The sequence below is a fragment of the Lampetra planeri genome, chromosome 63 (genome assembly GCF_965212315.1).
Source record: "Lampetra planeri chromosome 63, kcLamPlan1.2.h2, whole genome shotgun sequence".
Classification (NCBI taxonomy): domain Eukaryota; kingdom Metazoa; phylum Chordata; class Hyperoartia; order Petromyzontiformes; family Petromyzontidae; genus Lampetra; species Lampetra planeri.
Window position 1 is genome coordinate 4375752 of NC_136169.1, and position 23917 is coordinate 4399668.

The 23917-nt window shown below is 58.8% G+C and overlaps 1 protein-coding gene across 1 annotated transcript in view; it reads right to left on the bottom strand.

Moving 5' to 3' along the window:
* LOC144736933 (teashirt homolog 1-like) overlaps nucleotides 1-23917 on the bottom strand; it is a 78788-nt gene that overhangs the window by 28553 nt on the left and 26318 nt on the right. Inside the window, 13 exon segments of the mRNA XM_078619628.1 lie at nucleotides 1-27; nucleotides 29-240; nucleotides 242-598; nucleotides 600-2843; nucleotides 2845-2930; nucleotides 2933-3089; nucleotides 3091-3141; nucleotides 3143-3178; nucleotides 3180-3233; nucleotides 3235-3300; nucleotides 3302-3360; nucleotides 3363-3513; nucleotides 3515-3873. Of these exon segments, the coding sequence (XP_078475754.1) occupies nucleotides 1-27; nucleotides 29-240; nucleotides 242-598; nucleotides 600-2843; nucleotides 2845-2930; nucleotides 2933-3089; nucleotides 3091-3141; nucleotides 3143-3178; nucleotides 3180-3233; nucleotides 3235-3300; nucleotides 3302-3360; nucleotides 3363-3513; nucleotides 3515-3873 (3859 nt within the window).

The following is a 23917-nucleotide window of genomic DNA, read 5'->3' on the forward strand; positions in this document are numbered from 1 at the left end:
CACCCGTCGCTGCCCCTCACCGGCAACCGCCAGCGCCGCCTTCTCCGCCTCCTCCCCCCCTTCGTTCCTGCCACCCGGCGCCACTTTGGCGCCGCCGCCACCGCCGCCGTCGTCGTCCGCCGCGGTTGCCGGCGCCCTCCCGCGCGACGCCCACTCCCGCAGCCGCTCCTCCGACACGCCGGGCAGGTCGCCCACCTGGAAGCCCAGGTGGGACTCCAGGTGGGCCACGTAGGCGGCGGTGCGAGCGGAACTGCAGCGCGCAGCCGGCGCAGTAGAACACCGGGTGGTCCGTGTCCATGTGCTTGAGGAACTTGGTGCCGCCGCTCTTCTTGATCTGGTACTTGACGTTGGCCAGCCAGTGGCTGATGGTCGTCACGCCGACGCCCGTCAGCCGGGCGACGCTGGCGCGCGCCTTGCTGCTCAGGTCCGGCACGACGTACTTCCCGTCCCCGCTCCTCCGCAGGCCGGCCACCAGCTGCGCCTGCAGCAGCAGCAGGTGCTGCGGGTTCCAGCTCGACTGGCGCCCCTTGCGCTTGCGCCCGTTGGCCGGGTCGTCCGCCTCCTCTGCCGCGCTGCTGCCGCCGCTGCCGCTGCCCGCCGCCGCTGCAGCCGCCGCCGCGTCCGTCCGCGTCCGACCTCTCCGAGCCGGTGCTGGACGGGGCGCGAGGCGGCTTCGGCGGCGGCTGGCGCCCGGGCGTCGGCGTGACGCGGCCGTCCGTTTGCCCGTTGGCGTCGCCCTTCGCCGACTTGGTGAGGTCGATGGGCTGGTCCGATGACCCGCCTCCGACGCCTCCGACGCCGCCGTCCTCCTGCCGCCGGCGGTGCCGGTAGAACGACGCCTCCAGCGGCTCGGAGCTCCGCGCCTGCGCGGGCGGCGTGGCGGCCACCAGCTTGTCCAGCAGCCCGCTGCTCATCTTGTACAGCATGGAGATGGGGTCGGTGACCGGCGCCGTCGGCTTGGCCACTTTGCCCAGGTGGGCATTCATCACCGACTGCAGCGCGCTCAGCGGGTTCACCGGCGCCTTCTCGGGCGGTTGGTAGCAGCTTACCGCCGGAAAACCCTTGCCCTGTTCGCCGGCGGTCGCACCGCCGGCGCCACCGGCGCCGCCGGCGCCCGCCTCCTTGTGAGCGTTCCTCGAGGTGTCCCTCCTCTTGGCCGGCGCGCCGTCCCCCCCGTGCCTGTGGCTGCCGCCCCTCGCCGAGCTCCGTGCCCTCTTCACGTCCGGGCCGCCCTCGCTTTTTGCCGCGGCTGCGGCTGCGGCGGCGGGCGCGGCGACGAGCGGCGACTTTACCCCCGCGCGCGTCCGGCTCTCCTCCGCCTTCTGGATGTTCCCCGACACCTTCTTCACCAGCTCCTCCATCGCGTGCACCTTGCTGCGTGGCGCTGGCTGCGCACTCGCTCCGCCAGTCCCCGGCTCCGGTGCAGCCACTACGGCTGTCGTCGTCGGCGCCGGCTGCTGCTGCTGTTGCAGCTGCTGCTGCTGTTGCAGCTGCTGCTGCTGCTGGTGCAGCTGCTGCTGCTGTTGCAGCTGCTGCTGCTGCTGTTGCAGCTGCTGCTGCTGGTGCAGCTGCTGCTGCTGCTGCTGCTGCTCCACCTTCGGAGCTAGGAGCTCCTTGGCCGGCTCGTCGGGCCGGCCCGGCCGCACCAGGCCGGGGATCTGGTAGGCGGCGTGGATGCTGGGGTAGCCGCCCCAGCTGGGAGCGCCGTTCTGCGCCTTGTCGATGGCCGACGACACCATGCTCTCGAGCGACTTGAGGATGTCGCGTCCGGCTGCGGCGCCGCTGCTGCTGCCCAGGTCCTCCTCACGCAGGTACCGCGAGAACGGCTCCCCCTCCCCGCCCGTGCAACCGCCGGCGGCGCTCCCCCGGCCGCTCCCCTCTCTCGCGCTCTTGCCGCCGCCGTCTTCCTTGCCCGCCGCTCCGCGCGATGCCTCGTCCGGCATCCGCTGCGCCGCCAGCGCCGCCGCCGGGTCCTTGGCGGGCGACGCCGCCGGCGGCGTCGGGACGGGCGAGCTCGGGGGGCTCCCCCCGCCGGCCGCCGGCGCTTCGCGGGGGCCGCCCCCCGCGGGCGACGCCCTGCGGGCGGGGCGGCGCGGCGACGGGGACGCCGGGGGCCCATTGGGCGCCCGCTGCGGGGACGGCGGCGGCCCGGGGAGGGACGCGGACGGGGAGGCCGGAGGCTTGGGGCGCGGCTCCGTCGCGGCGGGCGCCGGCGGTTTGTGGCCGGCGGCGGCGGTCGGCACGGCGACGCTACTCGGAAGCGGCTGCACCGCCTGCACCGCCTGCACCTTGGCGTCGTGCGACGACGGCGGCGCCGGCAGCGGCTGCTGCTGCTCGAAGGCCACGTGCTTGCCCTTCTTGAGTGCGGAGCTGGTGACCTTGAGGAAGTGTCCCGTCACCATCATGTGCGCCGTCAGCTGCTGCAGCGTGTCGTGCGAGCTGCCGCACTCCATGCACTTGAGGATCTGCGACTTCTTCGCCTCGAATTGCCACGCGTAGCTCGCGCCATTCTGGTAGCCGCACCGGCTGTTCGACGGCGCTCCCTGCTGCCCCGGCTTGGCCTTTCCCGCCGGCGAAGCGCGGTCGGAGGACGGCGCCGACCCGGCGCCCTTGCGCTCCGATCCCGCGTCGCCGAGGCGGTGCCCGTCGGCCTGCGCCTTCTTCTTGACGGCCGGGCCGGGCCTGGCGGCGTGGCCCGCGCCGGCGGCGGCGGCGGCCGAGAACGGCTCCTTGAGCGGCAGCTTCTGGTAGTGCTTCGTGCGGATCATGTGCACGCTGAGGTCCTGCAGCGACTCGAACGAGTGACCGCAGCACATGCACTTGAGCACCTTCTGCGCCTCCCGCGTCGCTCTCCATGTCCACCAGCGAGCGCTTGCGCGCCTTGGACCAGCGGCGGTCGCGGTGCCCGTCGCGGTCGACGTTCTCGTCGCGTAGTGGCCCGTCTCGCTCATGTGCACCGTCAGCTGCACCAGCGTGTCGTACGCGCCGCTGCAGTCCTTGCACCGGAACTTGCTGGCGCCCGTCGCCGCCGGCGGGCTCGGCCGACCGCCCGGCGCGTGCGCCGCCGCACGCGCCGTGCCGGGCCCCCCCGGTCCCCGCGGACGACGCCGACTGCCGACCGGCGTGCTTGCCGGGAGCCCCCGGCGTGCTGCTGCATAGTCCGCGCCACCGCCGCACCGGTGCACGTGCCAGTGAAGGCGCCTCCCGCCGCCCCCGGTGCCCCCCCCCGCCCCCCGCCGCCCCCCGCCGCCCGCCGTATCTGTCGGCGTTGACGCCGCTGTTTGCGCCGCCGCCGCCCCCCAGATTTGCCGAGCGCCGGCGGGCCGTGGCCGTAGCCCACGGTGGACCAGTAGGGATGGAGAGCAGGCTGGCGTAGATGGCCTTCATGTGCGCGAAGCTCTCCCGCGCCAGGCCGCCGTCGGCGCCGTTCTCCTTGCGCTCGTCGGGCCGCGCCGGCCGCTTCTCCCCGAGTGACGGCGCCGTCCTGCCGGCGTCGCACGCCCGCGGCTCCGCCTTCCGCCCGCCCCTTTTTCTCGTCACCGCGGTCGGATTTCGCCGGGTCCTCGGCACCGTCGGAGACCGCGGCGCCGGCGCCGCCGGCCTCGCCGGCGCCCGCGTCGGTCGAGTCTTTGCGGAGGGGTTTTGCCGGCGCCACCGCCGCCGCTACCGTGTCGCCAGCTCGCTTCGCGCGCCCGTTGCAGTCCTCGTCCGTCCGGGGAGGATCGGCTCCTCCTCCACCACCCGCCGGCGCCGGCGGCGCCTCGGGCAGCTCCGAGGCGGCGTCGTCTTTGGTGCCCGAGTCGCTGACCTCCGACCTCTCCTCGTCCTCTCCGTCATTCCCAGATTGCAGCAGCTCATCCTCCGACAGGAACGCTGGGATACAAGCGGGGGTCAATTGATTGATAGATTGTGCGTGTCAAAATGTCACCGTGCTCATCAGAGGTGCGGGGGAAAGACAACAAAACTAAACGCAGTTATGACAAAAATTATTACAGGTGATTTACCCTTTCTGCCACTAAAACAGGAGGTGTTCAGATGTTCAAACACCAAATAGAAACCTTTTGCAAGGAATCACACACAGTACGTGTGGTGAGCATGCAAACCAACGCGCTCCGATAAGAAACTTGCAGGCTTCTTTAGGGCCTAGTCTCACCAGTATCAGAAACTAAACACACACGGTGGCTAGGAGATGTTAACTCCCTCGCCTGGTATACAGGTGGTCGTGGGTTCGATCCCGACCCTCACGACGCCTGCTGCTGTATATTTGGAGTCTGCGTCTCTCTCCCCGTGGTCGGGTCGATTTTTCTCCGGCCCTCCGGTTTTCCCCTCCATATTTAGAATCAACGTCACGCGATGATGATGATGAGAAGCCACCTATTGTTTGTGATGGCCACGTCGCTTCTGAAAAAGAGTCACACGGCTCAGTTGGACTTTACGTGGCTGCTATAAATGTTTCCAGTTTAAGTTCTGGCCATTTACCCCGCAGGTTCTATTTATCGCCCGCCCTCCCTTGCACAGGGGTGGCGCATTGCGACCTACGGATGAAATGCGCCGCTTGGCACACGTCAATTATTGTTGTTGTTGTCGTCGCTGCTGCTGCCGTTGTGATGCGACGACACGGTAAACACCGCCAACGCCGGCGCGTTGTCAGGGGAACCGCGAACGCATTGTTTACGGCCGACGGCGATCCGTCAACATTTACACGGAGCGTAAGTGGGGAGGGAAAAAAATGAATTATCCCAATCCCGTAACGACAGCGCCGGAGAGCGAGCGACTGCTTTGAGAAATGATTTCCCATTGTACCACGGCCTGGCCAATTATGCAAATCAGACATTTAAATTCTATTTCAATTAAGTCATTACCAAAGCGGCAGGAATGTCATTATAACCTTGCTCGTTAGAAAGCAAGTGGGTGGGGCGGGCGGGCGGGTGGGCGGGGAGTCAGGGAATGGCCGCCGCATAGTTTATTGCCGGGCTGCGTTACGACCGGAGCGGAGGAGCCGTTATGTAACGCGGTGCTGGGAGCGTCGCAATGGCGCGTTAAAAGAATAATAATAAAAATAATAAAATAATGACAGAACTTCACTCTCACGTCGTTTCTCGAGCTCCCCCCCCCCCCGGCACACCACGTCACCCGGGCCGGACCGCCCCAAAGTTTTCGCTCCCGCGTGCCAGCGGATCATCTTGGTGGAAGTCAAGTTCAGATGCCGCTCTCTCCAGCGCCAGGTCACCGGCACCTCGCCGGGTCACCCGGACCCCCTGCCCCATCCACCAACACAACCCCCCCCCCTCCCCCATGCCGTGCACGTTTATATCAAACAATTCGATTTTGCGGGTAAAGACCGACACTATTCATTTATCACTGACCAATCAGCAGTCCCCTCCCCCGCACCCCTCACCACCAGCACCCTGGTGGTGGCGGCCACGTGCAGGACACGGTGATGAGTGGCCTCCGGCCTCGCCCGCCGGAGAGACCTCGGATGAACGCGGCGGCGGCGATCAGCCGAGGCCTTACCCCCCAGCTACGACCATGCCAAGCCCTGCCCCTATCACTGCCCCTATCACTGCCCCATCACTGCCCCTATCACTGCCCCCTTCTCGTTACGTGAAGACTAATATTACTGCCGCCTTCACGGAATGCCATCCGCATTCCCACTGGGTTATTTGCCGTAGTTTCTGGGTAAAAAAAAAAAAATCACCGGCGTCGCCCTCGGGAAAACCGCGGGGTCACAGGGGTCAACGGGGAACATGCTCGAGGTCAGATGTCAGGGGTCAAGCCCAGGGCACAGCGGTAACTAGGAGATGTCAACTACCTCGCCTGGTTTTCAGGAGGTCGTGGGTTCGATTCCGACCCTGACGCCTGCTGCTGTATATTTGGAGTTTGCGTCTCTCTCTCTGTCTCTCTCCCCGTGGTCACGTGGATTTTTGTCTCCACGCAACGATAAGCCACTTCGCTGAGCCATCATCAGTGATAGCCAGGTCGCTTCTGAAAAAGCGCTACACGTGTAGCTCAGTGAGCCTTAGCTGGTAACATAAAAAAAATAAACGATTTCCTGACTCATGGCCAGATTACGATAGTACAGCAAGTGGGTGTATTCCCATCTGTGCAAAGATTTAGTGGCCCCATCCCCCGCCTGCCCCCCGCTGACGCTGCGCGGTTCACGCTCCTGGGCGTGTCGCCGCGACGCGTCCTGCCCAAGGCCCCACTTTTAGTTTGGGTGACGTCATCAACCTGTGCTTGCCCTCTAACCCACGTCTCCCCCCACCCCCCCAACTCTCTCTCTTTCTCTCTCTACCCCACACGATCTCATCCCGAGCGTGCACCGACGATTTGTTGGGGTCCCCTGCGGCCGGTCGCCCGGGATATTTGACGCAGCAGCGGCAGCGGCAGCGGCAACGAAGGCGGTCAGTGAGTTTAAAACTCAGTAGGCTTTTACGACCACTATTATCCATAGCAGAGGTTAGATCGCGTAAATATATAAATGTGACGTTAACGCCGCCACCACCCGACACAGCCGATGAGTAAGGTTTGCCACGTAAACAGAACGTGCCAATTCGTTACTAGTCCACGCACACCGGTTGTGTGTTGCAGAGTAAACCCACTACAACGTTTACAATTCGAGTACCGTTTGATATCTTACACGATCTAACCCAAACAAAAAAGCCTCTACCAAAGACAAAGACTCATATTCTTGGTTCTTTCGGTAAAGTCACGAAGGGAAATAATAAAAATAAAACATAAAATTCTCACGACGTTTCGGCCACAACGGCTGCTTGCGTCGTGAGAATTGTATTATGTAAAATTCGTATTATTTTATTATTTCCCTTCTACGTGACTTTACCGAAAGAACCAATAATATGAATCCCTGCAGTCACGAAAGCTTTAAATCGAAATTTAAAGACAAAGACGTCGACAATGCAGAGGAGTGCAGCCGAACTGCCCGTCAAAAACGAACCACACGAGAATGAATCGTTTTTTTTTAAATACCCCGTGGGCAAATATGATGAGAGCAGAGGTGCCACGAGAAAAACACGTTCGGCGCAGGCCACGCAAATGACACGCGAGTCGAATCGGACAACGCGTTTGGGAGCAAGAGGTGCAAGTCAACACAGAATATGCACACACACACACTTTTGTTTTTTAACACATAATGGTTATTACCATGTCATAGATCATTGCTCCGGGTAGCGAGAACACGCGGGGGGTGGCGAGGGAGAGCTGGTGGTGGTGGTGGGGGGGGGTTTCCGTGGTAACAGACCAGAGTGGAGGAGCAATCATCGGGGACACCTCATCGCCCGTTCACAGGAGACTCGGAGCCATCATCTCCTCTCCCAAAGCCGCGCGTCCGATTGCCACGGTTGGCTACGTGCGGTCCGAAAGAAGTTCAACATGCATATAGTACATACAGTAAATACGTACTAATTTAAGGCCGAGTCCACCTTGGGGACGGCCAGCCTCGGCCACGACATCCGCCACTGTTGTCGGCCGTGAGCGAGAATCGAACTCGGATCTCCCCGGGTTTGTGGCACAGCGCGGCTAACCGCTACACTACCACTCCACGTGCACACACGCACACACACCTACACACACAAAGACAAAGATCCCCCGTGTAGCCTTGACAGACCGTAGGAGCAAGTGCTGTTAGCGAGCACCTCTGAAGGCCGGTACGGCACATGAGGGGAGTGGGTGGCCAGCACCACGCCCGGCCGCCTTTGTCTCCCCAGTGGCGATGTTTACACAATACACGAGGTACTCATTTGAGGCTGAGTCGACCTAGGGAAGGCCCGAGACCGGTTCAGATAATCGTCACCGGTGTTGGCCGTGAGCGGGAAGTGAACTCGGGTCGCCGGGTTCGGAGCGCTGCTACACCACCACTAACTGCTACACCACCGCTCCCCACACACACACAGAGACACACACACACAGAGACACACACACAGACACACACACACACCGCGTGCATCCCACCCGACCGCCCGCGGTTTTCACCGCGCCAGTTCGCTGGCGGCACGACGGCGGCGGCGTGATCCCATCGGACAGCGCCGAGTGGGAGATGTCACTTGACCTCCTGGCCTCGACACCGCCAGTCGGGTCCACAACCGCGGAGCCGCGGGCACCGCCGCCTTAAACGCGAGCGACATCGCTGGCGATCGCCCGTCAACCACCGCCACCACCACCACCCGCCCGTCCACCCCCTCCCAACTTTGACGCGGCAAACTTGCGACGTACAGAGAAGCCAATTAGGGTAACGAGTGGCATGCCGACCCCCCACCCCCGCAGACCCCCACCGATAAATTCAACGCGAAAATAAATAAGTAAAGTGCCGTAGTGGGGGGGGGGGGGCACGGATGGGAGCAAAACAAAATAATGCCAATCCCGCGACATTAAAATGAAGCGGGAAAATAAAAACAAACGTGAGCGGTAAAGAGTTGCGCACCAAAATAAAAATATGCGAATGGCAGAGGCGCAGCACCTGCAAGTGCCGGACCCTCGCTCGCGCCGCTGCTGTCCCAAGCGCCTCCCCACCGCACGTGAGCCAGGGAGAGGAGGGGTCCGCCGGCCTGGCGGGAGTCACCCACACTTGACCCCACCGGAGTCACCCACACTTGACCCCACCGGAGTCACCCACACTTGACCCCACCGGGGGTCACTCACTTGACCCCACCGGAGTCACCCACACTTGACCCCACGGGGGTCACTCACTTGACCCCACCGGGGGTCACCCACACTTGACCCCACCGGATTCACCCACACTTGATCCCACGGGGGTCATCCACACTTGACCCCACCGGGGGTGACCCGCACTTGACCCCACCGGGGGTCACCCACACTTGACCCCACCGGGGGTGACCCGCACTTGACCCCACCGGGGGTCACCCACACTTGACCCCAATGTGGGCCTCGCCGATGTTAACGCGCTCGTTACGCGGGTAACGGGGGGCAGGCCGGTGGGGATGGGGGGGCCGGCGTGGGCCGAGGGGGGGGGGTGGGCGCTAAAAAATAATTAAAGCGTCTAACCGCGGCGCTCCTGCGATAAAGTATTTGCTTGTGTCTCCACGTTACTGCGCACGGTGATTTATACCTTTAATCCATGGACGCCGAGTTCGGAGCTGTCGCTAGATTCAGCCGCTTGATTTATGGGGGTAATAAAAGTGTTTGATGCTTTTAAATGGGGAGGGGGGGGGGTACCTGGCCGAGGTTGTGTCGGGTGGGGGGCAGGCAGAATACAAACCCGTGGTGGCGCAGCTAAGAAAATAATTTCCTTGAGAACGAGCGAGATTCCGTCATGCCTTCACCCCCCTCCCTCCCCACACCACCCGGTTTGATTAATCTCTCCCTCCCTCGCTCCCTCCCCTCCCTCCCTCGCTCCCTCCCTCCCTCTCTCTCCGTTTCCCGGCCAAATTATCCGAAGGAATTCACGTTTCAGGACATCCGTGGGATGTCACCACCACCACCAGGGCGGGGGCAGTGGTGGTGGTAGTAGTGGCGGTGGTGGTGTTGGTGGTGGCGGCGGTGGCGGTGGCGGCGGCGGTGATGGCGGTGGCGGCGGGGGTGGTGGTGGCGGCGGCGGGGGTGGTGGTGGCGGTGGTGGTGGCGGCGGGGGTGGTGGCGGCGGTGTTGGTGATGTTGGTGGTGGTGGTGGTGGCGGCGATGACGCGGGGGCTGCTGCGTTCATCGATGCTAGGGGGAGGGAGGAGTCAGGTGGGCGGGGGAGGATTTAGGGCGATCCTATAGGATACAATGTTGGGTTTTACCCCATAAGGGGTTCCAGTGACGTCACTTGCGCCGACCATTGTGCCAAAAATAATTAAATAAATCCATATTCTTTTTGCCTCTTTCGGTAACGCCACGGAGCCAGAGAAATAATAAAAAACACATCACGACGTTTCGATCGCAACAGAAGCAATCATCATCAAGTGAAACAATTATAGCCACAGAGCTGCCGAGGCAACCCACCCACCCTGGACAATGTCCACCATGGGCAGTGTCCACCATGGGCAGTGTCCACCCTGGGCAGTGTCCACCCTGGGCAGTGTCCACCATGGGCAGTGTCCACCCTGGGCAATGTCCACCATGGCAGTGTCCACCATGGGCAGTGTCCACCCTGGGCAATGTCCACCATGGCAGTGTCCACCCTGGGCAATGTCCACCCTGGCAGTGTCCACCCTGGGCAATGTCCACCCTGGGCAGTGTCCACCATGGGCAGTGTCCACCCTGGGCAATATTCACCATGGCAGTGTCTACCCTGGGCAATGTCCACCCTGGGCAATGTCCACCATGGCAGTGTCCATCCTGGGCAATGTCCACCCTGGGCAATGTCCACCATGGGCAATGTCCACCATGGCAGTGTCCACCATGGGCAGTGTCCACCCTGGGCAGAAATCCGAGCGTACTCAGGGTGCGTGATTTATTTCTGTGATCCACGGCGTCGCTCTGCCTTTGTGTCTCGTGAGATTTGCATCGCCTACCAAGTAGATGTCCCTCTGTGAGCGGCACGCCACGGACAAGCCGCCCCCTTCTGTAATCACATCGGTGTCACGGGGAAACGAAGAGGGGAAAACACCGCTGCCAACCGCGACGACCTTGCCATCGTCGAAGCAGGGTGCTTCACAAACATGCTTTTAACACTTCTACGGATTTGCAACAAGACCACAAGAAGCTGCTGCCTCTGGGCTTTGGAGACCACCTGGAGAAGATTCCAGGCACGCGTTGACAACGATGGCGAGCAAGTGGAGGCATTTTGACTTTTTGAAGCTATTAACATACAATTGTTACACTGTTACAGTGTATTATACGTTATTTTTTCCATTCAAAACGATAGTTCCGTATAAGTGTTAAGATTCTCCTTGAAGCACCCCGCATATATAATTATAGTAATTAAATACATAAATATGTATTAACATTTGTGATCTGTAGGTGAAAAGCTTCGAGACGATCGCCGTTTGGAGTCCGAACCCCAAAGCCATTTAACGAGCCGATGGCTCACAGAACCAGATTGGGGGGGGGGGGGGGGGGGGCGCTGGGTGGACGTTCGCCGCTCGCCTCCGAAGGTTTTTTTCCGCTTGAGACCCCAGCGGCCCAACCGGGTTAATGGGGTTTGCTGCGGTGGAGATGTTGACTACCTCGCCTGGTGTGCAGGGGGTCGTGGGTTCGATCCCAACCCTGACGCCTGCTGCTGCTGTACATCTGGAGGTTGCGTCCCTCTCCCCGTGCTCTCGTGGACTTGTCTCCACATTTAGAATCGACGTCACGCATTCGGAGAGTTATTTTGATGCTTTTTAATTGCCACGTGATGACTTCGACGACGACGACGACAAGCCGCCTGCGTCGGCCTACTACTTGCGATATCCAGGTTCCTTCTGAAGAAAGAGCGGCATAGCCCCGCGGGAGCCTACCTGGCAAAATACAAATATAGTTCAACAGTGGCAGCCGGACGTGTTACGAAGCGTCGCGCCCCTTCACAGCGGACGTTCATGGCCCCCCTGATGTCGTTCGCAACAACACCGCGTGGTCTCCAAAGGAAAATACGTAAGAGGCGACGTTTCGGGCAATGGCCCTTTGTGCCCGCAGCACACGAAGAAGAATAAGAAGAGGGCAACGTGCCGCGAAGAGAAGGCCATCACGCCCGAGACGTCGCCCGTTTGTTTTTGTTATTCAAGGCCACATCCAGTGACGTGGAGAGGGGGGGGAGAGGGGGGTGTGAATGAGGCTGCCCGGTCCGGAGGCTTCATCGGTTCTGACAAAGTCGCTGCCCCCTCCCCTCCCGCTCCCCGAACGATTATTTGCATATTTGATTAATTCGTTGAACGCCGTTGGAACGCTGGAATCCGCTGGCTCTCGTTTTGTTCCGGAAATGTTTTTATTAATGCGCAATTACTCGCGGAATAATTAAAGGGCCTTTTCGGAGCTGGGTGGAGATCGCGCCGGGTCCAACGTCCGGCGATGACGCAGAAGGCGCAACGTCGACAACGAGAGCGACGACGTCACAGAAGGCAGCGTGCGCAGGGACGTGTCCACGTGAGATGAACCGCACGCGGTCCAGACTCTCGCTGCTACGACGACGACGACTGAACGCGTGTTCACCGAGTCTTAGGACGCAGTTGGCAGGAGGGTCCTGCCAGCTGTTTGCAGTGGCGGGGAGCGGGTGGGGCGATGTTGCGGCCGTCTGGAACGCGCTCTTCCTTCCGACATTATGAAGCCACTGGAGCTACGCACTTTTAAATCATCATTCAGAGTGACGGACTCGTTCCTTTATGACTGCTCGTTGTTGTCCTTCCCTCGCAGCTCCGATTAGCACGGTGGGCTACGTGCGGTGCGAAAGAAGTTCAACGCACGCGCGTTGATCTGTCCCGAGTCTGGAGAATTGTTCTTCAGAAGGCCTTCACGTGGGGAGATGGGGAGAGAACCCTCCACGCGTACCAGGGGATTGACACCCAAACCTCCGCACGGATGGGTTCGTGAACCCACCCACCAGTGATACCGACGTCTCCCGCCGGCCACCACAGGGCAGGTGTTTTGAGAAGCGTTTCACAAATCTCTGCGCGGTCCACCAACCCCCGCTTCCAAAGCCCCCCCCACTGCCCCCCCCCGCCCCTGCCCTCACCGTCACATGCAGGGGCGTAGTTTCACCCCGGTCTGTTCAGCGATCGACGACCCCGGAAAACTATGACCACGCACACAGCACACCACCTCGAGTATAGCCCAGTCGACGAGCGAGCCGGAGAATAATATTATTGTTGTTGTCGTTGTTCGGTGAAAAATTACCATGTACAGTGTTACCCCCCCTCCCCCCACACCGCTCACTGCTGCGACAGCCACAAGCGGCGAGCGGGGGCATGCGCCGCTCACTCCAGCCCGGCAGCCAGCCCGGCAGCCAGCCCGGCAGCCAGCCCGGCAGCCAGCCCGGCAGCCAGCCCGGCAGCCAGCCCGGCAGCCAGCCCGGCAGCCAGCCCGGCAGCCAGCCCGGCAAGACGTCCCGCGGGGAATCGAGGTCCGGCTCGGCGCACGCGGCGGCTCGGTTGTCATGCGGCGGCCCCCGCGTCGGGTGGTGGAGGGCACGTGACACAAAGCGGGGCCGCCCGTGCCGATGTCGCCCGGGACGGAAAGCGGTCTGCGAATCGCGACGTTGGTCGTGAAAGAACTCCGCGCGGGACGGATGGACGTACGGACAGAGAAAAAAATGAATATAAAATAAAACAACCCCACCGAGGACCACACTTTGGACAGGAAGTCACCGCGAGGAAAGCCGCGGTGTTAAACCGGCGGCCCGGTAAATCAGGGCCCGGCTTTTGCTCGGCTAAATTCGAAAGGCACACGGCCCAGGGCGGTGACGAGGCGGGGAGACGTGTCGCCCCGCCGCTGGGCACAGGGGCCACTTCAAAGCATCTTTATGGCAGGAGGCGGTGAACTTTTAAAGTCAACGTGCTATATCGCCGCTATCACCATAAATCGCAGCCCGCGACTTCTTTTATTTCATCTTATTTAATTTTTTCTCGATTCCGTGGGGGACGATTCCCTCCTGAGAGAGAGGGAGAGAGGGCGGGAGAGACACAAGGGAGAGAGCGAGGGATGGAAAAGGGAGAGAGAGGGAGAGCGCGGCGGAGAGTGACAACGTCCAGACGGACCGGGGGTGAGCGAACACGATAGTGTGAGAGAGCGAGTGAGAATGAGAGAGTGAGTGGGAGTGAGAGTGAGAGAGTGAGTGAAATCTTTCATTTATAAAAGGGGGGGGGGGGTGGGGGTTTACATAAAGCAAAGCATTAAAAAAACGAAATGATGAACAAAGCAAAGTGCCGACTACACCGAGCATCTTCTTGTTTCCTCTGATCGTAAAAAAAAAGAGTGAGAGAGTGAGAGCGCGAGAGAGAATTAGAGTGTGAGAGAGTGAGAGAGCGAGAGAACGCGAGAAAGTGAGAGCGTGAGTGAGAGAGCGTGAGTGAGAGAGCGAGAGCGCGAGAGAGCGTGAGTGAGAGAGCGAGAGAGCGAGAGTGCGAGAGCGAGAGAGCGAGAGAGCGAGAGTGAGAGCGCGAGAGAGTGAGAGAGAGAGAGTGAGAGAGCGTGAGTGAGAGAGCGCGAGAGCGCGAGAGAGCGAGAGAGCGAGAGTGAGAGAGCGTGAGTGAGCAGCAACGTGCTTGACGGCTCTCACAGTAACAGCGTTGCCACTCAGAAGCATGCCTTCAAAAGTGCCCGCTACCACCCTCCTCCCTTAGGGGGTAAGAGAATGGACCTCCATCCCGTGAAGAGTTCACTTTGCCGTTCCAGAACGAACGCAAACAGCGCCGCAGTAGACCCCACGGCCACGGGCCCCCGGCCCCAGGGCCTACGGGCCCCCAGACCCCCAAGCCTACGGGCCCCCCAGACCGCCGCCACCGCCTCCTCCTTCGCCGGTGTGCCGGCGTGGCTGTGGCGCTCCATCGCGGGGCTCAGACGGCCTCGACGGGAGATAGCGACCCGCTGGCGATGGGGGCCGGCGTGGAGACGGGAGGCCGGAGAATTCCCAAACCGTGCTCCAAGCGGCGAACCCTGTCAGCAAACCGTGCTCGCCGCAGTGGCTCGGAGATGTTAACCACCTCGCCTGGTGTACAGGAGGTCGCGGCTTCGATCCCAAACAATGACGCCTCTCTCTCTCCCCCTCCCTGTGGTCGCTTTGATTTTCTCCGGGTCCTCCGGTTTTCCCTCCACATTTTGAATTTCCACGTGATGATGATAAGCCACTTGGGTTGAGCGATCGTTTGTGATAGCCAGGTCACTTCTCAAAAAGAGCTGCATTGCTCAGTGGGGCCTTAGCTGGTAAAATAACAAATACTTGACTGTTTAGTTAAAATACCTCCACCATTACTCATCATCGACATTCCCACTACCGCCACCACCGCCGCCGGCCACCCCGTACCCACAACTCATTTCGGAAGTGAATTATTTAACATTTCGGTGCCGATGGCAACGGCGTGGCTGGCAACTTCACAACGCTCACCACCGAAGATTTATACAGATATACGCTGAACTTCTCTCGCACCACCGTACGTAGCCGACGTGCTGCTCGGAGGCTCCAAAAACCACCACCACTACTACTACCACCACCACCACCGCCACCACCACTACTACCACCACCACCGCCACTACCACCACCACCGCCACCACCACGACTACCACCACGACTACCACCACCACCACTACCACCACCACCACTACTACCACCACCGCCACCGCCACGACTACCACCACCGCCAATACCACCACCACCGCCACTACCACCACCACCGCCACCACCACAACCACTACTACCACCACCGTCACTACCACCGCCACTACCACCGCCACTACCACCGCCACTACCACCACCGCCACTACCACCGCTACTGCCACCGCCACCCGCCACCACTACCACCGCCACTACCACCGCCACGAACAAAAACAAACCCAATGCATCCCTCTCGCACCCTGTAATCACCAATTATAAAAAATTAAGATCCCCCTATAAATGTTTCACGCCGTGTTTAATGGCGTGTGGTTGACAAATGCTGATGAGATTAACCGCACGCAATCTACACCCTCACGACTACGACGACGCCGACAACTGAACACGTGTTCACCCACCAAAAGGTCACAGAGTCTCAGGACGCAGTTGGCAGGAGGGTCCTGCCAGGTGTTCGCAGTGGCGGGGAGGGGTGCGGGAGGGGGTGGGGCGATTTTGCGGCCGTCTGGAACGCGCTCTTCCTTCCGACATTAGGAAGCCACTGGAGCTACGTACATTTAATTTCTTGAGAACTGCTCGTTGTTGTGTGTAGTTTGTTGTCCTTCCCCACACACCTCCCATTGGCATGGGTGGCTACGTACGGTGCGAAAGAAGTTCAGCATACTGCAAATAGATTAACACTACCCATAGACTCAACACTACCCATAGACTCAACACTACCCATACAGTCAACACTACCCATAGACTAACACTACCCATAGACTAACACAACCCATAGACTAACACTACCCATAGAACAACACTACCCATAGACTCAACACTACCCATGAACCAACACTGCCCATAGACTCAACACTGCCCATAGACTCAACACTACCCATAGACTCAACACTACCCATAGACTCAACACTACCCATAGACTCAACACTACCCATAGACTCAACACTGCCCATAGACTAACACTACCCATTGACTCAACACTGCCCATAGACTCAACACTACCCATAGACTCAACACTACCCATACAGTCAACACTACCCATAGACTAACACTACCCATAGACTAACACAACCCATAGACTAACACTACCCATAGACTCAACACTACCCATAGAACAACACTACCCATAGACTCAACACTACCCATGAACCAACACTGCCCATAGACTCAACACTGCCCATAGACTCAACACTACCCATAGACTCAACACTACCCATAGACTCAACACTACCCATAGACTCAACACTACCCATTGACTCAACACTGCCCATAGACTCAACACTACCCATAGACTCAACACTACCCATAGACTCAATACTACACATAGTCTCAACGCTACACATAGACTAACACTACCCATAGACTCAACACTACCCATAGACTCACACTACACATAGACTCAACACTACCCATAGACAAGGCTACACGGGGAATCTTTGTCATTGTGCGTGTGGGGAGCGGTGGCGCAGCGGTCAGCGCCGCGCTGCCCTACGAACCCGGCAGAGACTCGAATTCGATTCCCGCTCACGGCCAACACCGGTGACGATGATCAGAACCGGTCCTTGGCCTCCGCTAGGTCGACTCAGACTTAAAAGGAGCACCTGGTGCGGTGCGTATAAAACCATGAGCACTCGGGAACAAAGGCGGCCGGGCGTGGCGTTAACCACCGCACTGACCTGCAAGTGTGGTGGTTGAACGTGGCACAGAAGGATGTACCAGGGTGGCGAGATGTTGACTACCTCGCCTGGCATACAGGAGGTTCTGGGCTCAATCCCGACCCCGACGCCTGCTGCTGTGTATTTGCAGCCTGAATGTTCTCCCCGTGGTCGCGTGGACTTTTCTCCGGGTTCTTCGGTTTTTCCCTCCGCTAAAGCACTTGGCTGCCGTAATTCCCACGTGATGATGATAAGCCACTTTTGTTGAGCTATCATTTGTGACCGCCAGGTCGCGTCTGGATAAAAGCTCGACAGCTCAGTGAGGCCTTGCCCGGTAGTTTCACGGCTTCAGTTCTACGTACGGATGTGGAACTCGGCCCGCACCGCCGTACGCAGCCCACCGTGCGAATCGGACCGCGAGCGACGAGTCGCCGCGGGATCCAAACCCCTCGCTACCCGCACCCCGCCGGCTTCCCAAGCGCTCCGTTACAATCAAACGAATTCCAGGGCCAGGCGCACGCACAGACGCGCACGCATGGGACACGCACGCACGCGCCACGTCGCCCGTGCGTGCGCCCACTTGTCCTTCCTCTAACTCGTTCGTCCCTCGCGGCGTTCGTTTTTGTTCGCCGACGACGCCGCCGCCTCTCGCCCCGCGGCTGTCGGTCGCAGCCGCGCCGTGTCCTGGGATCAGGCGGAGCCGGCGGGGTCAGCGGTGGGCTAAGTGGGGGTCGCAGACGCACCCACGTCTCACTCATCCCGCCCCCCCTCCCAACCACCGCAGCGTGTTACCCCCCCCCCCACCCCGATCCGTTGTCATTGTTGTTGTTGTTGTTGTGAATGTTATCGCTGTTTTTGTTGTTCTCATTGTTGTTGTTGTCAACGCTGCTATTGTTGTCATTGCTGTTGTCATTGTTGTTGTCATTGTCGTGGTTGTCATTGTTATCGTCATTGACTTCCCCCACGACATGACGCAATGAGTCAACCCACCCAACCAGGACGGGAACTCGCGACCTTCCGGCTGCGAGCCGCTCGCTCCACCGCGGTGCCAGCTAGCCAGTTCTTCCTATACAAATATACACAAAATTATACACAAATACATACACAAATATACACAATATATACAAATATATACACAATTACATATACAAATACATATACAAATATATACACAAATACATACATAACTATACACAATATATACACAAACACGCGTGAATACTACGACGATTGGGGGTTTGTGTGTTTTGAGGTCTACGTTCATTGAGCGCCGTTCACGTTTAGCCGCATCTCAAAGCGCGGGGGGAAAGGGGGGGCCCGAATCCGCCGGCCGCCAACAATTCCCCCCCCCCAAGCTCTGGTGTCCTACGTTTGTGGGGGGATGTTTGCAGTGCCGGATTAAGCTAGTGCAGGGCCTGTAGCATATGTTGTTATGAAGGAGCCCTAAATGATATTGAAAAAACACAGACATATTCACACATTATTTACTTGCACAGGAAATTTATTGTATTTTTTCACGTGCTATACAGGCAGATAATACGACAAATCGCTGACCTTAAACACCCAGTCGTTAATAAAAGTTGAAGGCAGTATAGTACTACAGTAATAGAGCAGGTGCAGAATCACTGAACCGGAATTGATAGCTTGAAAGCATTTAGCGTGGGGCTCTTGAAAGTGTGGGGCCCGTAGCTACTACACGTGTAGTAGCTACTACACGTGTAGCCGCTACACGTGTAGTAGCTACTACACGTGTAGCTACTACACGTGTAGCAGCTACACGTGTAGTAGCTACACGTGTAGTAGCTGCTACACATTTAGCTACTTTTGCTACGAGGATCATCCGGCACTGTGTGTTTGGCCAACCGCATCGTGAGCCCCGGCTACGTAGTCTCTACGTTCGGAGACGCCGCTGTGGATGGACGGACGGAAGTCCGTGCACGCGAAGGGACTGACGGTCAACACCGATGGGTCACGTGACGGCGTTGACGTGGGGGGGGGGGGGCGGGGGAGAGTCGCGGGCTTAACGGGATTGTATGATGGCGGGTGGATGATGAGACAGAAGACGGTCACCCACCCAAAGACAAAGATCCCCCCCACCCCCATAGCCTTAGCAGACTGTCGGGGCAAAGTGGTGTTCTGGCGAGAAGCCACCTGTGAAGGTCGGCACGGCACACGAGGGGGTGTAGGCGGCCAGCAACACGCTTGGCCGCCTTTGTCTTCCTCGTGGAGAAATGTTTACACACCGCACCAGGTGCTCGTTTTGAGAGGCTGAGTCGACCTAGGGGAGGCCCAGCGCTGGTCCAGATGACCGTCACCGGTGGTGGCCGCTAGCGGGGACAGAACCCTCGGGTCGCCCATGTCGTGTCGATGTGTGTGTAGACGTCACGGAGGACGCTGTACAACCACGTGACCTGTCTGTGTTGTCTGTGTTGTCTTGTCGATGTGTGTGTACACGTCACAAAGGCCCTGTACAACCACGTGACCTGTCTCTGTTGTCTGTGTTGTGTCTTGTCGATGTGTGTGTAGTCGTCACGGAGGACGCTGTACAACCACGTCGCCGGGCTCGAACCGCACCGCCGCTCCCCAGCCCTCCCACGGACACACACACGCACACACAGAGTGAGCAGCAGCAGGGGGCAGCAGGGGGAGGGGGGGCAGCAGGGGAGGGGGGCAGCAGGGGGAGGGGGGGGGCAGCGCCATGGACAGAGGCGCGTGCAGCAGTGGCGAGCGAGCGCTCGTGCAGGACGAGACGAGCGACGGAACGCGACCCCAGAGGACGTCGCTTCACGTGCGGCAGGAGACGGAGCGGTGAAATCATCTCCTGTGGTGCAGGTGGTGCAGGTGGTGCAGGTGGTGGTTCTGGTGGTGGTGGTGCTGGTACCGGTGGTGGTGCTGCTGGTGGTGCTGGTGGTGGTGGTGCTGGTAGTGGTGGTAGTCGTGGTAGTGGTGGATGCTGGTGGTGCTGCTGTTGGTGGTGCTGGTGGTGGTGCTGGTGATGTTGCTGGTAGTGGTGCTGGTGGTGCTGCTGGTGGTGCTGCTGGTGGTGGTGGTGCTGCTGCTGGTGGTGGTGCTGGTGGTGGTGCTGGTAGTGGTGGTGGTGCTGGTAGTGGTGGTGGTGCTGCTGGTGGTGGTGGTGGTGCTGCTGGTGCTGGTGGTGCTGGTGCTGGTTCTGGTGGTGGTGGTGGTGCTGCTGCTGCTGGTGGTGCTGCTGGCGGTGGTGCTGGTGGTGGTTCTGGTGGTGCTGGTAGTGGTGGTAGTGGTGGTGGTGCTGCTGATGGTGGTGCTGGTGATGTTGCTGGTAGTGCTGGTGGTGCTGGTAGTGGTGGTGGTGCTGGTGGTGGTTGTAAGCCGGGCGAGCGATGTTATTTGGCGCCGTGCAACTAACGCCGCAGCCGCCATGAGCAGCTGTCAGCAATTAGGCAGATTAATTGGCATGGCAGGCGATTAAGCTTCACTTGCAGCCCAACAGCGCCTGCTGCATGTTCTGAACCGCTCATTCTGCCTCCCTCCCTCCTCCTGGCATCTGCCTCCATCCACCCACCCACCCTCCCTCCACCATCACCACATCCTCCTCACCTCTCCCATCACCACCACCACCCCCTCTCCCATCACCACCATCACAACCACCATCACCCCCTCCTCTCCTCTCCCATCATCATCATCACCCTCTCCCATCACCACCATCACCCCCCCTCTCCTCTCCCATCACCACCATCACCCTCTCCCATCACCACCACCACCATCACCCCCCTCCTCTCCCATCACCACCATCACCCCCCCTCTCCTCTCCCATCACCACCATCACCCTCTCCCATCACCACCACCACCATCACCCCCCCCTCTCCTCTCCCATCACCACCATCACCCTCTCCCATCACCACCACCACCATCACCCCCCTCCTCTCCCATCACCACCACCACCATCACCCCCCTCCTCTCCCATCACCACCATCACCACCACCATCACCCCCCTCCTCTCCCATCACCACCACCACCATCCTCCTACCCCACGTCAGCGCCCCCTCCCCTCTTTCCTCCTCGCCACTCCCCAAAGCTCGGCCCAGGGAGAGGGGGTCTCGTCTCGCTCGCCCTCCCCCCAGTGCGTCACCGCCGCCGTCGACCTTGTTGTTCACGTATATCCACATTGTTGTTGTTGTTGTTGTACTCGTGTTGTTGTTGTTGCTGTATTAGTGTCTTGCGCTGCAAGGATTTAACCGCGCGGCTTACGAGATGCGCTCAAGAATCACGACAGCCCAGGCAGCCCTCACCAGCTCCAGCTGTTTGCAATCATCCCCCCCCCAGCCACCGCCCCCCACAGCCCCCCCCCCCCGAACACTCCTCCCCCGCCCCCCTCGCTAATGCTCTGTCATTCCGTGGCCCTTCAGCAGCCCCCCCCCAACCTCCACCCTGTCCCCCCCCTCCCTTCGTCGGCAGCACGCGGGGCGAGAGACGCGAGAATGCGAACCGCTCGTGGGCATCGTCATCATCGTCGTCGTCGTCATCATCATCATCATCCTCGTCGTTGTCGTCGTCGTCATCGTCATCATCGTCATCATCATCATCGTCGTCGTCGTCAGCATCATCGTCGTCATCATCATCGTCGTCGTCGTCATAGTCGTCGGACGGGGGGGGGGGGTCATTGTCGCTGCTGCAGCGCCAAGTGGGCCAAGTAGGGATGGATAGTCTCTTAAGGAGTCTACGGGTCTCTAAGCGAGTCTACGGGTCTCTAAACGAGTCTACGGGTCTCTAAGCGAGTCTACGGGTCTCTAAACGGGTCTCTAAGCGAGTCTACGGGTCTCTAAGTGAGTATACGGGTCTCTAAACGAGTCTACAGGTCTCTAAACGAGTCTACGGGTCTCTAAGCGAGTCTACGGGTCTCTAAGCGAGTCTACGGGTCTCTAAAGGAGTCTACGGGTCTCTAAGCGAGTCTACGGGTCTCTAAGCGAGTCTACGGGTCTCTAAGCGAGTCTACGGGTCTCTAAACAAGTCTACAGGTCTCTAAACGAGTCTACGGGGCTCTACGCGAGTTTACGGGTCTCTAAGCGAGTCTACGGGTTTATAAACGAGTCTACGGGTCTCTAAGCGAGTCTACGGGTCTCTAAGCGAGTCTACGGGTCTCTAAGCGAGTCTACGGGTAAATTTCGATTTAAAGCTTTCGTGACTGCAGGGATTCATCTTCTTGGTTCTTTCGCTAAAGTCACGTAGAAGGGAAGTAATACAATAATAAAAAGAAAACATAATAAAATAATTCTCACGACATTTCGGCCACAACGCAAGTAGCCTTCCTCAGGTGGAGAACAGGTCTCCTCGACAGTCTACGGGTCTCTAAACGAGTCTACGGGTCTCTAAACGAGTCTACGGGTCTCTAAACGAGTCTACGGGTCTCTAAACGAGTCTACGGGTCTCTAAACGAGTCTACGGGTCTCTAAGCGAGTCTACGGGTCTCTAAGGGAGTTTACGGGTCTCTAAACGAGTCTACGGGTCTCTAAGCGAGTCTACGGGTATCTAAGCGAGTCTGCGGGTAAATTTCGATTTAAAGCTTTCGTGACTGCAGGGATTCATCTTCTTGGTTCTTTCGCTAAAGTCACGTAGAAGGGAAGTAATACAATAATAAAAAGAAAACATAATAAAAGAATTCTCACGACATTTCGGCCACAACGCAAGTAGCCTTCCTCAGGTGGAGAACAGGTCTCCTCGACAGTCTACGGGTCTCTAAACGAGTCCTACGGGTCTCTAAGCGATTCTACGGGTCTCTAAACGAGTCTACGGGTCTCTAAACGAGTCTACGGGTCTCTAAACGAGTCTACGGGTCTCTAAACGAGTCTACGGGTCTCTAAACGAGTCTACGGGTCTCTAAACGAGTCTACGGGTCTCTAAGCGAGTCTACGGGTCTCTAAGCGAGTCTACAGGTCTCTAAACGAGTCTACGGGTCTCTAAACGAGTCTACGGGTCTCTAAACAAGTCTACGGGTCTCTAAACGAGTCTACGGGTCTCTAAGCGAGTCTACGGGTCTCTAAACGAGTCTACGGGTCTCTAAACGAGTCTACGGGTCTCTAAACGAGTCTACGGGTCTCTAAACGAGTCTACGGGTCTCTAAACAAGTCTACGGGTCTCTAAACGAGTCTACGGGTCTCTAAGCGAGTCTACGGGTCTCTAAACGAGTCTACGGGTCTCTAAACGAGTCTACGGGTCTCTAAACGAGTCTACGGGTCTCTAAACAAGTCTACGGGTCTCTAAACAAGTCTACGGGTCTCTAAACGAGTCTACGGGTCTCTAAACGAGTCTACGGGTCTCTAAACGAGTCTACGGGTCTCTAAACGAGTCTACGGGTCTCTAAACAAGTCTACGGGTCTCTAAACGAGTCTACGGGTCTCTAAACGAGTCTACGGGTCTCTAAGCGAGTCTACGGGTCTCTAAACGAGTCTACGGGTCTCTAAACGAGTCTACGGGTCTCTAAACGAGTCTACGGGTCTCTAAACAAGTCTACGGGTCTCTAAACGAGTCTACGGGTCTCTAAACGAGTCTACGGGTCTCTAAACGAGTCTACGGGTCTCTAAGCGAGTCTACGGGTCTCTAAGCGAGTCTACGGGTCTCTAAACGAGTCTACGGGTCTCTAAACGAGTCTACGGGTCTCTAAACGAGTCTACGGGTCTCTAAACGAGTCTACGGGTCTCTAAGCGAGTCTACGGGTCTCTAAACGAGTCTACGGGTCTCTAAACAAGTCTACGGGTCTCTAAGCGAGTCTACGGGTCTCTAAGCGAGTCTACGGGTCTCTAAGCGAGTCTACGGGTCTCTAAGCGAGTCTACGGGTCTCTAAGCGAGTCTACGGGTCTCTAAACGAGTCTACGGGTCTCCTCAACAGTCTACGGGTCTCTAAGCGAGTCTACGGGTCTCTAAGCGAGTCTACGGGTCTCTAAGCGAGTCTACGGGTCTCTAAGCGAGTTTACGGGTCTCTTAACGAGTCTACGGGTCTCTAAGCGAGTCTACGGGTCTCTAAACGAGTCTACGGGTCTCTAAGTAAGTCTACGGGTCTCTAAGTGAGTCTACGGGTCTCTAAACGAGTCTACGG